Here is a 16,552-nt window from a genome sequence, read left to right on the forward strand (position 1 = left end):
ACAAGTATTGCTTTTCTCCTCAGCAGGACCTTGATTCAGCTCCCTGTCTGGAGCTCCAGTTTGGGCTGGCTGCGTGTACCACGAGGGGTCAGTCCTGCTGTAATGTACAAAGTCTGTTTAACATCTTCACATCCAGTTCTGAGGCATTTTGATCACGAAAGCAACAGCTTCACTTTGGCGGGGGTGGAGGGGGGAGGCTTGTCTGCTTGTTTGTCTGCTCTGCACAGTGGGAATATGCAACCTCTCCCCTGCTCTCAGTGTGAAGACTAGTGAGACCTGAGAGGCAAAAGCTCTCCCTGTGCCCTAGGACAGAGCCAACACACTGGTCTCCACATCAGTCCCATTCCCAGATGCCTTGGGTGTGCACCTGTCTCAGCGGACAATCTCAGCCACAAGTTACCCTTAAAGGAAACTGGCCTGTGCTGACAGTGGTGTCCACTTGCAAAGCACAGATCTCCAAACTCACCTCCCTTTCTCAGCTCAGATGTTCCGAGAGTGATGGAGAGGGTGTGACATAGCACATGGCTCCGATGATCAGAAGAAGGACTCTGATGCAGCTCTGACACTGAGGGAGCTCTCAGCACTCATTTTGTAGCCAAAAACACACAGTGCTTGTTTCAGCTGCCCACATAGAGCCACCTGCAGCAGCATTTCCATTTCCTTAGCACCTCTGTGGCTTCTGCATGGGACATTCAGCTATCACACATGTTCTACAGAAGAGCTGTGCCCTTCTGGAGGGCAGCGCACAGCCTGGCAGCACACCCCATGGAGCATCAAGTGTCTTAAAGGTGGGATCTCCTGAAGGACAGTCATCTCATTCCCCATTCCTCTGCTGGGTGAGAGAGGAAAGATGAAGGGGGCTTGCTCATGGGAAAGCATCTGCACTGCAGGGACTGGCATAGAACTTCCTGCACCCCAACCTCGCATGAGGTGTCTGGTAGCAGTTTCCTCTCCCTCTCTGACCATCTCTCCGCTGCTAGGAGATGTCCTTGCTGGCAGCTGTTCCTTTGTCCCAACACAGACCCCATCCCACCCACTGTGATCTCAGCTCTGCCCTACAGAAACCTCCAAGCAGCAGGAGACTGCCCAGGGGCATATCTCTGTTTGCAGGTGTTAAAGAGCAGACCTGAAAATCTCCGAAGAGACTGGCAAGGTGATGTTGGTGCTGTCTGTAGGTTGAGGAGTGGTGAAGGCACCTGCAAACCTTTCCCTCCTTCAGCGTGGTGGTGAAGATTCTTAGCCCCTTGTCTAAACCTGACTGCTGCATTTCCATTCCCACCATGCAGAGACAAGTCCTATGGAAAACTCCACTCTCAAAATGTCCTCATGGTGAGCGGGAGCTGTGAGCAGCCCTGACCCATGCAGCACTCGCTTGATGGGAGAATGAACCTGCCCTACCAGGGGTCCCCCCTCTCACCCAGAGCTTCTCCCCACAGCACCATGGGGAGCTTCCCGGGCAGGCTGAGTGTTGACACTCACAGGCAGCAGAGTCACTGCCCTGGGCACACAGCACCCTGGGGTGCAGGGACACTGCTCTGAATTACAGCCCTGCACAGAGCTAGGTGCATTCTCTGGCTTCACATCCCTGCAGCCATCCCTGGGAGAAGGGAACCAGATGCCCTGTCCCTGTGATGGTGTGGCAGGGAATCCCTGCTCTGAAGCATCTCCTCCTCCTCTGCAAAGGAGAAGCCAGCAGAGTGATCCTTTAAAACCCTATCAGTCACGGGAAGGGCTGCATTCAGAAGACCTTTCCAGGAAGCTCAGTAGTCTTGCTCTACAGACAGAGACTTACTGTACAAAGATCTGTGAAGATTGCTCCCACAGTGAGCTCTCCTCTGGCCTCCCACTCCACACTGCCTTCCACTTCTCTCTGCCTTCTCTCAGCTCATGTCAGCAGCAGCAGGCAGTGCCCGCAGCCCTGCTGCTCTTGGCAGAGGAGCTGCTCCTGCACACAGCTGTGTCTGGGCAGTGCTGCCAGGTTGCCCTGAGCTCCCTCCATCCCAGGATCCTGGCCCCACTCAGGAGCAGAGGCCCAGCTGGAGGCATGAATTTCTCTGTCCCTCGTGCTCCCTCCTCCTGGGAAATGTTCACTGGAATAAACTAAAATAACCACCTATTGTCTTTTTCTAAAGAGTGGAGAGAGACAGATTGCAACATTGCAATCTCTTTCATCAGAGGATGGTTATCTGTGAGAGGTGGAAATGTCCCTCTCCAGAAGGCCCTATTCCCTTCTCTTAACTAGGCAGGACACCTAGATGGGGACAAGAAGGAAGCTCATGGACACATGGTTCAGGTGTTGATTCAGATGAGTCAATCTGGGCATCTCATGCCTGTTTAAAAGCCCCCAGGCTACAGTGGAATTCACATCCCTCCCATGAACTCCACAAACACACCGGAGCTGAGATTCCTCTTCCCAAGTTGAAGTGTGCACAACACAGGGGTCTGCACATTAACTCCTTGTCTCCACTCCCATTGCAATCACTGGAGATGGAGGGTGGGAGTCAGTTAGCTGGTGACACCTGGTGACATTTGAAAAGACAGAGGTGGTCCAAGGCATGTGCAGTGTCTGCTTGCTCTGATAGAGCAACTGGGAGACCCGCATCCTTCTGGAGCATGAGGTGGGGGCCAGGTGGGGAATTTCCTTGGTCATCTGAAATGACCCCAGATGCCTCCTACAACTAGAGCCCCACTCACTAGGAAGCTGAGACACAAGCAGATTCCAATGTTACAAGCAGCTAACGTAATTCAGTGCAGACAATTTAATGACATAGAAAGAAGCCGGCAGGGCCATGTTGGAGGCTGGAGGAGTCCAGCACAACCACACGTCTCTATCACATACAGCATGGCACATTCAGGAAAACCATGGCCCTTTGGAGTTGCTGCCAGGCAATTGCCCCAGGACATCTTGGGCTTCCTTACCAGTGCCCAAATAAATGAATCCTACCTCTGCCTTTGGGCAGTCTCTACTGTCTGCATCCAAGCGTGCTTCATATACAGGAGAGGCACCTCACACCAAGATCTCCGCTCTCGTCTCTGCACTCTCAGACCCTTCTAGCTCTCCTCCCCTGAACCTCCTCTCGCCCGCTCAACATGATATGAGCAGGGACTGGGCTAATGATGATCTCATAGTTACTAGATCATAGGCTATCCAGGCCAAGGAATTCTTTAGTGGCATCTTGTCCTTCCTGGAGATTAGTTCAAGAAGTCTGTCACAGGTCCAACGGTGCTGCAGAGTCAGCTCAGGCAGCAAACACCTCTCCTGGCATTCCTGCACAGCCCAGCTCTGTTTATTCCCCTGGCCTTGGGCCCTGCAGGGTTTGCTCTCTTAGTGGGAACCTCCTTTCGCCATCCCATTGCCACCTACTATCCATGCCAGCATGGCACCACTTCCAATCAAAGCCTTTGTATACGTGAGGTCCTTGGTAACCTGTTTACCTGTAACAGATCTTCGGTCGGTGGCACAGCTGACGTGCTAAATCCAACGTATATGCAAACACATGCAGCCTGGGGTGCAGCCAGGAGTAAATGGAGATACACAAGCTGTCACAGGACTACCACATGGTTGCAGAAACTGAGATGTAGTGGGATCACTCGCCTGACTGGAGTCCTTCAATGGCAGGGTGCAAGTTCTTCAGGAGAGACCACCAGGGATCATCAGGAGGGGGATGTCCTATGTGCGAAGGGGCAGCTTGGATGTATGGAACTCTTCCATGGGATGGACCAAAAGAGTCAGCTCTGAAGGGCAGAGGAGCTCAGGAAAGCCAGCAGGTCACTCAGGACAGCACCCATCAGGCACAAGAATGCTCCACAGGAACAGTCTGTAAAGCTGGTAGGCATCTCTGGGGCCCAGCTTGGCTAAACAGGGAGCTCACACCTGAGATACAGGGCAATAAGGCAGCCTGTGGAAAGCAGAAGAAGGCAGAGGCTGCAAAGGAGGAGTTTAGAAACATTGTCCAGCAAAGCAGGGATGGTGTTAAGGAAGCCAAAGCTCCTCTGGGACAGAGACACTTGCAGGGGATGTGAAGGACAGGAAGAAGAGCTGCTACTGCTTCAGTGACAGTAAAACAATGAACAAGGAGATGTGGGCTCACTGCTGAAAGGGGCAGGGATTCTTGTAAAAGCAGATGTAGATAGGTGTGGGGAAGTCAAGTCCTTCCTGGCTTCAGCCTTCACCCACAGGGTCTCCTGAGCTGTAGTGCCTCGAGTCAGGAGCCCTGAGGAGAATACGAATGCACAGTGCCTAAGTCTCTAGAACTCAACCCCTAGAAGTCTATGGGACTGGATGGCTGGCATCCATGGACATGGAGAGAGCTGGCTGCTATGACAGCAAGGCTGCTCTCTGTCATCTTGGAAAGGTTGTGAAGATCAGGGGAGGTTGCAATGAGCAGAAAAAGGAAGCCAGGTAAAGGTGGGGTATGCAGGGGTATACCCCACATCCTGTCCTGTTTGAAAGGCTCATCAGCAGGGCAGAACAACACATGCATCAGGACAGGCAGAGACCTGACCAGCAGAGGAGTGACCCTGAGGAGAAGGCCCTGGACATTACGAGCAATGCCATATGAACCGGTGATGCGTGCTCACCACAAATGAGGCCAGCTGCATACAGGACTGCATTAGGAAGGGCATGGCCACCCAGGCAAGGGCACTTCTTATCGCCTTCTTGACTCAGCATCAGCGTGGCCAGGTCTGGAGCAGTGTGTCCCAGTGTGGGCTGCCCAGTGCTGGAGGAATGGGGAGCAGCTGGAGAGGGCCCAAAGGAGGTCTGCTAAGCTGGGACTGGGGGTCTGAAGCACATGGCCTGTCTGGAGAGGCTAAGGGACCTGGGCTGCTTTAACCTGGTGAAGATGAAAGTAAGGCCAATACAGTCGTTGCCTGTGACTGCCTATGACAGGGTGGTTTCAGAGATGATGGAGCTTTTCTTGGTAGTGGGAAGCAGCATGAGAAGGAGAAAGAGCCACAAAATGCCTCCTGAGAGGTTCAGACTGCACTTCAGGTAACAAGAATGTCACTCGTAGGGTAGTGCTGTGGTGCAACAGGACACCCAGAGGGACTCCATGATCAGCCCCTGGCTTTGTGTTTCAAGGAGCAGCCAGCAAGGACAGAGGGACATCAGTACAGGTGGGGAGATCCTGCAGTGAGAGCGAGGTGGGGAAGCAGATTGGGTGTCTACAGGCTGCAGGGAAAGACACAGATTTGGGGCAGCCTGTTGTGGAGATTACAGAGGGCAATGTCACGGCAAAAGCCTCCAACAGAACTGAGATCTTTGTCTTTTTGTCTCTGCCAGCAAGGCCTACAAGAAGATGACATTTCCTTATGGAACTGGGCCTCGTCTTCTCACCTCCAGGGAGCCCAGGAGGTGCCGTATCATGGCCCGGCACTCGGCATTGTGCACTTCAACCCTCACACTGCCCCCAGGAAGAGCCCTGAGCAACATGTGAGGGAAAGGATCGCCCTACCCAGCAGGTGGCTGTGGGGCTTGGCCATTCTGCTTGATGACACACATCCAGGTTGACTTGGCATCACAGCCACCTGCGCATTGCCTTTCCTACCTGCTATCAGGGCCTCCAACTTTCTTGGTAATGGTCCTCAGTGGGACCGATTAACACTCCAGGAAACTTTGGGAATTGCTTCTGACTTCAACTTCTTGAGAGGTTTGTTCAGTCTCCTCTCAGCATTGGAAGTCCATGGGCTCAGCAAGAAATACACCCAAGGGGTCATTAAAATGCAAAACCCCCTGACAATCCATGACTCTTTCCATAACTTTCGTCAGCTCTTCAATTCTTGTGTGGCTAATTGCGGAGGTTTCAGGAGTAGGTTTAACAAAAGATTTCAATGAGCAGCTTAAAAAAAAAAAAAAAAAAGAATTTCTGCTTTTAAAGGTTTATTTTTCAGTTTACAGAGTAAGTGATATCCACATTCCCCAACTGCTATTGATCCAGAGCATCTCCTAATGAATCTTCATGTGTAAAAAAACCCAGCATTTTTGATAGGAGACATGTATGGACAACCTTCCTTCTCTCCTCACCAACCTTGTCATCAGCCACTGGGGACTTGCATCACTCTTGTTAAAAATCACCACTCCTGTTAAAATCTAACCTTTAATCCACTCAAGTCTGTAGCTGAATGTTACAGCACATAGGCACCAGTTCTCGCCTGCTTTCCTTAGAGACCTAGCTGCAAACAGACATGGATTTGTCTCAGTTGTGATCAAGCAAAAATAAAACACGATAGAGTTCAATAAACTAAATATACAGCACTTCTCAGTTGGCCCTTAAGCCCAAGCTGCCTCCAGTGATTTCCCCTTTCCACCAGGAATAACTTTCATGGAAATGTTTCAGATGGGTAGGTGGGAAAGGATAGAGAGAAACACAATGAAGCTGTCAGCTAAGGAGACAAAGAGACTCCTGAAAGATGAGGCAAGCTTTAGGGGCCCTCAAGCTCAAAGCAGGAACTCAAAGCAGAGAGGGTAGAGAAATCTCCATGAACAGGAGTATGAGAGTGCAATAACACTAAGGGGAGGAGGAAAACAAGGGAAAGAGCATACGCCCAGATCATCCGATGCAAAGATGCCTTTAGAAATGATCCATTTAATCCGGATGTGTGAAAACATGTAAAAAATTACTGAGTTTACGTACACAGCATAAGAGAGAGAGCAGTGGTAACAGAATTTCAGGGGCAGATCAATAGTTCTTCTCCTGAGAGTCATACCCTGCCTCAAAATTTCCATTATGTCATCATGGAAAGCCATTAATATTTTTATTAAAGTTAGCCAGTCATTTCAACTCATGAAAATGTGCTCAGATATTTTTTAAACAGTGAAACAGTTCTTCTTCACCTTTCCAGGCAGAGCTCAGGTGTCCAACCACAAGCACCCAGTGGCACTTGGAGAGGCCTCGGTGTCTCTGAGGCACCTGCCTGGGCCTGGCAGCTCCCAGAGAGGACTGGCAGGAGACTGGAGCCCCTTGGAGCTGCAGAGGGAGGCTGGGCAGAGGGGACCAGGGCACGTGCAATGGCACCACGTGTCCATGACTCTGTGACTGCATCCCACCCCAGGTCTGAAGATCACTTTCCCTTTCAAGAAAAAAAGAAAGAAAGAAAGAAAAAGGATCTCCCCAGACGACCAGTGTCTCAAAAAAGAACCAAACAACAAAGGGCACTAAGAACAGAAAGAAGTTTCAAAAGCTGAGAAGTGTAACAAAACATATTTTTTTGCTTTGGATAATTCATCTAATTTATTTCTTGTTTCATTTTTACTGACAGTTTCAAAAGATTTCTTTTATAATAGGGCCTACGCTATTAAAAAAGCTGTTTCTGTGTCTCGCACAAGTCCAGTGCCCCTCAAACCACTCCCTGCCCAGGATCTTCCTTGCCACTTCTCGCTCTTTGTACACAGCAAATCGCACCATGAAGTGTCGAGCTCTCACAACTGATAGAGAAAAGCAACTTCATCAGCTTCAAGGAAATGCTCTATTTATTGATGGCCTAATCTGCACCAATGTCAACATACCTGTGTGACAGTGACATCTTAAAGGAGTCCCTACACATCTAGCCACTCTCCCTTTTCATTCCTTGCATGGTCATGAAATTTGACTCCACTTGAGCTGGCAAGAGGGATGGGAATTTTCTCACCCGATGACAGACCCCGGCAGTGCAGATGTCTCTGGCTAACCCAGTTGTCTGGACTTCCCTTTCTAGTCAATGGAAAGAAAAAAGTTGTCCCACTGAGAGGTCTGCAGATGCTTCTCCTGGTGACCAGCTAATGCTCCACAAAGCTTCCCATAGTTCCTGGATCATGTTTCCCAGCACCACATGGGAACACAGCTACACAGGGCATCTCAGGCAGCAGTGGCCTCTATATGTGTCTATAAAGGCCTGAATGTAAAGTTCTCGTCATAGGTTGAAATCTATTCAAAAAATAGCTCTATGCAAGAACTGGAAAAAAAAAATCTTCTTTTTCAGAAATTCAGACATTCTTCTTCAATCCTAAGGAATACGTTCATTCCTTTTTATTGGCAGCACCATATGCATGCACTACAGTAGTTATTCTATGTGAGTTTACATGTTTTTAAATATGTATATGTTCTTCTTCATGATACATTTCCTGGCAACACTCTAAATATAGAAACTTTGTTCTGAGAAACTACAGTATTCAAATTGACATGTCTCCTGTCTCTTCCTCTGCCTCTCCGTCCTCTCTTCATCTGCCTAGTCTGTCTTTACAGAGGCCTCGTGGCCCCTCTGCCCTCCAGGGAAGTCTCCTGGGGGATCTTGCCAAGCAGATCCTCAATTAGGTGAAATTGGCTCTCCTGCAGCCCTGGGCCCTTGGCTTTTTCTTACTTCTCCACCATCTCATGATCATTGCAGCCAGGGCTGCCCTCAACCTTTACAGCCCCATCCAGGTCTGCTCTGCTTGTGACTGACAGAGTCCAGCCGGTGTTGGCTCATTGGTTGCCTGTGCCAAGAAACTGTTCTCAGCGCCCTCCAGGAATCTGCTGGGCTGCTTGTGCCCAGGCCCACTGCCCTCCCAGCAGATTTCAAGGGGGTGAAACTACCCTGTGAGAACCAGGATCTGGGACCATGAGGCTTCCCCCAGCTGCCTACACAAGGTTTCAGCTGCTTCCCTTCCCTCCTCAGGCAGCTGCTAGCAAACACTCCCAGAATGTCACCCAGACTGCTGTGTCCTCTTCTCCTTCCTACAAGGTCTCCACTGGGCGATCACTTGCTCCAAGGCAAAGCCCTGTGCGCTCCAGCCACCCCTTTGCACAGAGCACACCTGCACCTCCTCGCCACCCCAGCCTGCCTTCCTCAGCAGCACAGTTTCATCCTGCCACATGAGTTGTCCCACCACGTGTGTGTAATTCCATGGGAATAGGGGAGAGGGAGGTGCCCGTAAAGGCGACATGGCTGGGATGCTGAATGTGGGGGTCCAGAAGAGAGGACAACTCAGAAGAGGGACAAGGGAGAAAAAGAAGTGAAACATCTGCAGTTCTGATGGTGAGGTCACCTCTTGTAGAGGAACCTCATGGACTGGATTCTGGTAGGAACCATTTTGAGGACAAGAAGAGAATTACACCACTCTCATCCCACCAGAGATGATATACGGGTGGGAGGACAGGAAGAGGCAGGCAAGGGGGACATGGCTGCAGTGCTGACTGTGAGGTCACTTCCACTGCAGCAGCCCAATTGGCCCTCAGCAGATGTGCTGGCCAGCAGGTTTGTGATGTCACCCAGTGGCTCAGAGAGTCCACCCAGCAGAAGTGACAGCCTTGGGGAGGGGAGGGGGTGACACAGGTGACAGGAAACCATCTGGGTGCTGATTGTGAGGGCACCTCTGCTGCAGCCACCCCACCAGCCTGCAGCCAGCAGGCAGGCAGGCACGGCTCATGGCCACCCTGCTCAGGACAAGCCCTCCGGAGTGGACCTGCCACCGAGCAGTGCACAGCTCCTCACCTCGGTCTGCTCTGAGCCTGGTGTGCTGCCGCTGTGGCCCAGAGACACCATGGACATTATCTGGAGGCTTCCTTTGGCAGCTCAACCTTCCCAAAGCAGTGCATGATGGATTATTACCAGCCAGAGGGGTATTTTATAGTGTGCTACCAAGAAGGAGTCATCCTGCAGGCTCCAATGTACAGTTTGATGATGGGTGGTGAGCTGAACTGTGCAAGGCCTCCTGGGACAGCCCTGCACCGCTCCAGAAGTAACTGACCCTCACTTGCTTTTATCCACACCTCACTGCCAAGAGGGCACCTTTGTCCAAATTAGCTCAGATCTACACTTGGGATGTCATCTCACAGGGGGTTCACTTGCAAAGAAGAGTCCATGAATGAGTTAAGACCCAGGCTGTGCCTGAGCTGATCAGGCAGGAGCTTCAGAACCTGCAGGCCTCAACCAGCTCAGTGACACACTGCAAAACGTGCTCAGCTGAGTTGGACACCTGGTCTGTCAGGTCAGAAATGACTCCCCTAGAGCAGAGAGGAGCACGTGGAAAGGTGAGGAACCTAATTCTGAGAGGATCTGCAAGTTATCTGCACAAAACAACTTCAGCTTTGCAAGCTGGTTCTCAGCTATGACCTCTGAAGTATTTCCTGCTGACTTGCAGGCAAGTGCTTGAGCATCATGACTCACTGCAGTCACTGCGCATGTGGGAGAAGTGGTTTTAAAGGCCAATTATTTTCTGAGGAAATACTTTGTCTTTGGAAGTTTTCCTTATTTTGCCCAATTTAAAAGCTAATGACTGTGGCACTGCCACTTGAAAGGGTGCCTCTGAGTGCTCCACTGTGGCAAGACCCTTTCCTTGTTAACTATGAATGAAAAAAGTCCCACATGATCTAAACTGCTCTCTGCAGCCTCCTGCTGCATGTCAGCCCCTGGGTGTCTGGTGTCAGAGCCCAGGGCAGTGCGCAGGGTGCAGGGAGCAGCAGAGAGCCCCAAAGCAGCGAGGCCTTCAGCAGGAAGAGTTGAAGACCTTCTCCTACCTCTTCTATTTCCCTGGAGCGGAGAGGGGTTAATTGGAAGGGTAATGAAGGACTGATTGGGGGATACCACTGCATTATTAGCAAAGAGTTTCTAGGGTCCTGCTGCATGAGAAGAAAAGAGTGTCTGCACCAATTAGGTATACGGGCAGTATCCCCCCTTAGCCTCCTGCTAACAGGAGAGGGAGGCAACTGCTCTGCTCCTAGCCTAAAAAAGCTTGTGGTACTCCAAATACTCTAAGCGGCATATTTATATGTATTTCACCTCCTCCCCTCCAAGGGCTCCCCAGCTCCCCAGCCTGGCGGCACTCCCCACGCACAGCACTGCTCTCTCCAGACACCGCCTCCCACACAGAGCAGCACCAAGACACTGGGGCCACCACTCGTCCCCACCACAGGGCACCCCACCACTGTGACACGGTGCACCCCCGCTCCTCGCCTCACAGAGGGTTGCCAGCCAACATGCACCTTCTCATCAGGGACACAAAGAGCACACAACCCAACATGGCAGCAGCAAGGGGACCCGCAAAGGCCCCAAAACACACAAAGGCCAATTCGCCAGCCCTTCAGTTTGCTTGTAGTTGTCCAAGGGCTTGCAACAAGCATTTCCTCTGAATAGGCAGTCACAGCCCTGGGTCTGGTCACTTCCTACCTCAAGGAATCAAAGGTCAGAGATACGGTTCAGATCTTGGAGAAATATCTCACAAGCCCCCCACAGCTCTAATGAGGCAGATTTTCTACAGCACACAGACACTAGAAATCAGAGATTTCGCCATCAATATCCAAGCCACGCTGCAGGTCTATATGTTGCTGGGACAGTTGTGATCTCAAAGTCAGTTCCCAGCCAGGGGCCAGCTGCTGGCCTGCCAGCTGCTCTGTCTGCAGTGACCTCACAAGGACCTTCCCAGGCAGGGGCCTGCTGCTGGCCTATCAGGGACTCAGAAGGAGGTGATCTCACAGTCCCCTTCACAGCCACGCGCCTGTCACTGGCCTATGAGCCTCTGAGACAGCAGCTGCCTTACTATGACTTCCCCCAAAATGCCTCAAACACAGACCTATCAGCTGCTCTTGTAGAAGTGATCCTCCTGGGCATGGCCGGGGGGCCAGAGCCCACGGGCAACGTCCTGCTGCCCCCGGGCAGGGCAGGGCAGAGCCCTCCAGCCCCTGGGGCCCCAGCCCCCTGCCCGCAGCAGGTTTCTCGGTCTGCGGTGCTTCAGATAGGGATGATATGCCAGAAAAGAGCAAACGTACTGTGACTGCAAGGTGGGCACGAGAGGGTCGTATACCACTGGAGAGAGACGCTCAGAGTTCGTGGAGGGTTAAACAGGATAGATTTAATAAAGGACTTACACTCTAGACTGCACAGGGAGCCCTGGGAACTGCAAGGAGGGGTCGCTAGCAGGAGGCTGCTGGACGCACAGGTCGGACACACGGGTCAGATGCCCAGGTGGGACCCCCTGTGTATTGCAAGGGCCCTGTTTTGTCTACTAGAACTACTTCCTTATTTCAGCTGTGCTAACCTTGAGAAACTACATCTGGGAAGCAGCTAGACATTGTGGACAAAATGGAATATGCTTGCCTGGCCCTGATGGGCATTTGGTCAGTGTGTAGTTCCACACGTTTGGGCTGCTGCTACATAATCTGCCAGTCACTGACTCCTCAGCAGATCTCCCGCGGGTCTTCTCACTGCACTCCACCCCCGACTGACCGAGACGTGGTGTTGGTGCCACCAGTGTGTAGGCAAGGTTTGGACATGCCTTTCAGGCATTAGCTGAACTGACAGCTAAGGTGTACAAGCAACTAAGTTATAGTAAATATATATAGTAAATTATAACATACATGCACGCAAAACTACTCCACTCAGAAGACCGGGAGTATAGTACATTTCCCCATTGTCCTAAATTCAACAGTCATGATGACAGTCACTGCCAGGGGTTGTCCCATGCTGATTCTTTGAATTTTACATCATATAGCCCTTGGGGTAGGCTCATTATCTTCTGGAAGTTGGGTTCGATGTGCTTACTGCAGGTTCATCGGTGTCCCAACTGCTGTCAGAGTACAGGGTTAGATGGAGAGCAGCAATGTCATGGCTCCACTCAGCATACTCATCAGGTCTCAGTTCTCTGGGTGAGAGTCTCCTGGAGGGAACATGGACTGGGGCACTTTCCCCTCTGATTAGTACCGGGTGGGTGTCTCCTGGCCCATCAGCAATGATTTCCCCCTCTGACTGTTCGGATTTAGTTGGATCATGCACCCTGTATAGCCAACATTGCCTGGATGCTGAGTAGGCTGCAAGGAATCTCCTTCCTTGATGCTGGGAACCACTATCCCCTCAGATATTGGTTGGGCTATTGGGTCTCCCTGTGCACATCGCAGGGGTTGGGATCTGGTGTAGTGAATCGCAATTCTCACCTCCTCAGGACAGTTCAAGTCAATGACCCCTGCCACGATGTCCACCTCCACTCTGGAGAGCTAAACTATTGCAGGGCACCAAGCGACCATAATGCTCCTGAGGTATAGCGACCGCCCACCCCATACTCAGGAGATGACGGCTCTCTAGTTCCAGGGTTATTTCTTTGTGTGGCAATCGCAGGTCCAACCCTGCACTCCTGGGCTCGGCTCACATGGGGAGGCAGGCTTGGGGGTGCAGCCATTGCACTCTAAGCACACGCGGCTGCTCCATGGATTCCCCTTAGAAAGGAGCATATGGGGTAGAGCCACGTGGTGGGTGGTCACTGAGGCAGGTAGTTGCTTGACAGAAGTTTTTACTTGCAACTGCAGTTGCAACCTCCTGGGTCAGCTGGTGAGCCTCCTTACCTGCTTTGAGATCCCTTTCCAACTGCCCATTTCCCTGGTGCTGCATCAGTAACACCTTGTCCAGGGTGCAGAGTGCAGTCAGGAGGAGCCACCCCAGATCCCTCACTGCCTTTCACATCGCCAGCCCTGCTTTTTCCAGCCACAGCTTGGAAACCAGTTCCAGGAGCTGCTCTGGGGATGCTCCCGGCTCACTCTCTAGCTCTGGCCATGTGGTGGGACGACTCACCCCACCAGCTTGTGAGCCATGGGTGCCCACCAACCCATAGCAGCCACCCAGGAATGTGGCTCCCCACCTCACCCTTGTCCTTTTGCCCCCAAAGAGGCATCTCCACACCAGTCTCCTGCCAACTACGCCAAATGTCACTGCAAGGTGGGCAAAAGAAGGTTGGATAGTGGCAGACAGAGATGCTCAGATGTTCATAAGGGCTTAAACAGGATAGATTTAGTAAAACATTTACACTCCAAGCTGCATGTGGAGACCTGGGAATGGTACGGAGAGGTTGCTGGCAGAAGGCTGATGGAAGCATGGGTCAGATGCGCAGGCGGTGCTCCATTCGTATCCTAAGGTCCTCTTAAATCTACTAGAACTATTTCCTTATCTCAGCTGTGCTAATCTAGAGAAGCTACTGTCCGGGAAGCAGCTAGACATTGTGGACAAAAGGGAATATGCGTGCCTGGCCATGATGGGAATTTGGTCAGTGTGTAGTTTCACATGCTGGGCCTGCTGCCACATACTCTGCCAGTGCCTGACTCCTCGCCAGGTCTTCCACAGGTGTTCTCACTACAGTGGGGAATGGCCAGTGCTGGAAATGGCTGGTGCAAGGGGCTGGGTGTGTGAGGAGTTTCCTGGGACAGCTTCTCCTCTCTGTTCATGCAGCAACAAGCTGGGCTGGATCTTTGGTCTGAGGCACCCTCTTTGAGGCTCCCCACAAGATGAGGATGGTCTACAGGCCTAGTAGATGGCCTCAGGATCTCCTCTGCATGTTCCCTGACAGCCCTGCAGAGGACCCAGGAGAGGGCTCATCCTCCCAGGCTCATGGCAGGATGTCCAATCCTCCAGCTAGGCGTGGAGCTTTGTCTGGGTGTGACTTTTGGGGTAAGAACCAGCGCACAGGGTGGGTGACATTGTCACAAGAATATGTGGGGACAGCAGCAAACTGATGTAGCTCCCAGGCCCTGCTTCTTTCAGCACAAGCTCTGACAAAGGGTGCCAGCCTTCTTTTGGAGCCACCCATCAGGAGGGATGATGGCACGATAAGCTGGGAGGGCGGGGAGCATTAATCCTTCTTCAGCCACTTCCCAGGCCAGGTGGAGGGCCAGGACAGCAAGGGCTTCTGGCTCTGCACTGAGCGCTCATTGTAGTGTGCCCACACTCTGAACATCGTCTTGGATTAAATGTCACCATTTTTTCCTCCAAGACACTTTCAAGCCCAGTTCCACTTCCTTCTCATCTCTCCCAATCCCTCCTCTGATCTCACTGGCTGTTCCCACACCCCCCCTCCCCTGTTCTCCTTCCAAGGCCCTGAGCTAACCGTGCTGCTCTGCAGAGTGAGTAGGCTGTGGGGCCCCGGGGGGACTCTGCACTGGCCATGCTGGTCAGGGTGGGAATCAGACCCAACCAGAGGGGGATCACGGCCTCTAATCCCTCCAGGGGACTGCAGATGTGGCAGGTGCTTGGAAGGACTATGGGGCATTTCCAAAGTCATGTCCAGGGCTGCCTCTAGATTCAGCACATGCTATTTCATTGACGATGACATGAATCAGTTTCCAGTCTCCCTTCTCCACGCCAGCTGGGTCCCCACTGCCTCTCCAGGGATTGCAGAGGCCTCCTTTGCCCACAGATACTTGGGTTTAGTGCTTTACCTTTAGATGACTCCACCTTGGAGGATCTTTCCTTCTGTGAGGCTCCCCTCACTGCCCACACCAGGCACACACTCTCCCAGGAGTCCCCTGTGCTCTCCGGGCACCTCCAGCTTCCCCTCCTGAAGGACAGGCATCTGACACTGGGCCTTAACATGTGGCACAGCTCTAGGTATGTAAATCTGTGACCATTCATCCCCTCCACTGTCACTGGACACTGATGGGGGAGTCCTAAATCCAGCCCTTGGTCTCTAAGAGATCATTACACAATTATGAGCGTTTTGCTCCTGAACCGATGGAGAACCCCATTAGCAGCAGCTCTTTTGGTCATGACTTCCTTGGGCCTATTCTTGACACCAGCTTTGGAAGAAGAGCCAGCCTTCAAGCTCTGCACCAGGAAGAACCTACTTTATTTCAGAGGTACTGTGAGGGAGTCAGCTCTGACTCAGTGTTGGACACAATTTTACATGGACACCAGGTGAGACAGAGCAGGCTCATTAAAGGTGAAATGCACCCAAGCATTTGTTCAGCAACATGAGTACAAATACTACTAATAATAGTAACAATACAAACACTAAAAAGTGAACAAAAAATGCTCAGTCCTGCTATGGGATAGAGTGGGAGTCATTTGTGGAGAGAAATGGTAATGCTACCACTGCTGAAAAATGTCCATGAAATCACTTTCCTCAGGGCATCCTTGAGCTCCTTGTTCCTCATGCTGTAGATGAGGGGGTTCACTGCTGGGGGCACCACTGAGTACAGAACAGCCACCACCAGATCCACAGCTGGGGAGGAGAGGGAGGCGGGCTTCAGGTAGGCAAACATTGCAGTGCTGACAAACAGGGAGACCACGGCCAGATGCGGGAGGCACATGGAAAAGGCTTTGTGTTGGCCCTGCTCAGAGGGGATCCTCAGCACAGCAGTGAAGATCTGCACGTAGGACAGCACAATGAAAATGAAACACCCAAAGACTAAACAAAGACTAACCACAAGAAGCCCAACTTCCCTGAGGTAGGATTCTGAGCAGGAGAGCTTGAGGATCTGGGGAACTTCACAGAAGAACTGGTCCACTGTGTTGCCTTGGCAGAGTGGTATTGAAAATGTGTTAGCAGTGTGCAGGAGAGCATAGAGAAAACCAGTACCCCAGGCAGCTGCTGCCATTTTGACACAAGCTCTGCTGTCCATGATGGTGCCGTAGTGCAGGGGTCTGCAGATGGCAACATAGCGGTCATACGCCATGACTGTGAGGAGAGAATACTCTGCTGAAAACAAGAACGCAACCAGGAAGAGCTGGGCAGCACATCCTGCGTAGGAAATGGCCCTGGTGTCCCACAGGGAATTGGCCATGGATGTGGGGACAGTGGTGGAGATGGTGCCAAGGTCGAGGAGGGAGAGGTTGAGGA

The 16,552-nt window shown here is 51.8% G+C and overlaps 2 protein-coding genes across 2 annotated transcripts in view; both read right to left on the reverse strand.

The window, feature by feature from the left end:
- LOC135324040 (olfactory receptor 14A16-like) overlaps positions 1-5,368 on the reverse strand; it is a 42,068-nt gene extending 36,700 nt beyond the window's left edge. Inside the window, exon 1 of the mRNA XM_064499471.1 lies at positions 5,339-5,368. Within this exon, the coding sequence (XP_064355541.1) occupies positions 5,339-5,368 (30 nt within the window). The remainder of the gene's footprint in view (positions 1-5,338) is intronic.
- A 9,786-nt stretch (positions 5,369-15,154) lies between these two features.
- On the reverse strand, positions 15,155-16,352 carry LOC135324041 (olfactory receptor 14A16-like; the record flags this gene model as incomplete). The annotated part of the gene is made up of 2 exons (XM_064499472.1): positions 15,155-15,271; positions 15,891-16,352. Coding segments are annotated over 2 exons (579 nt in total), but the record flags the coding sequence as incomplete, so codon positions are not given.
- Between the last annotated feature and the right edge of the window lie 200 nt (positions 16,353-16,552).

This window comes from Dromaius novaehollandiae, chromosome 30, assembly GCF_036370855.1.
Source record: "Dromaius novaehollandiae isolate bDroNov1 chromosome 30, bDroNov1.hap1, whole genome shotgun sequence".
Classification (NCBI taxonomy): Eukaryota; Metazoa; Chordata; class Aves; order Casuariiformes; family Dromaiidae; genus Dromaius; species Dromaius novaehollandiae.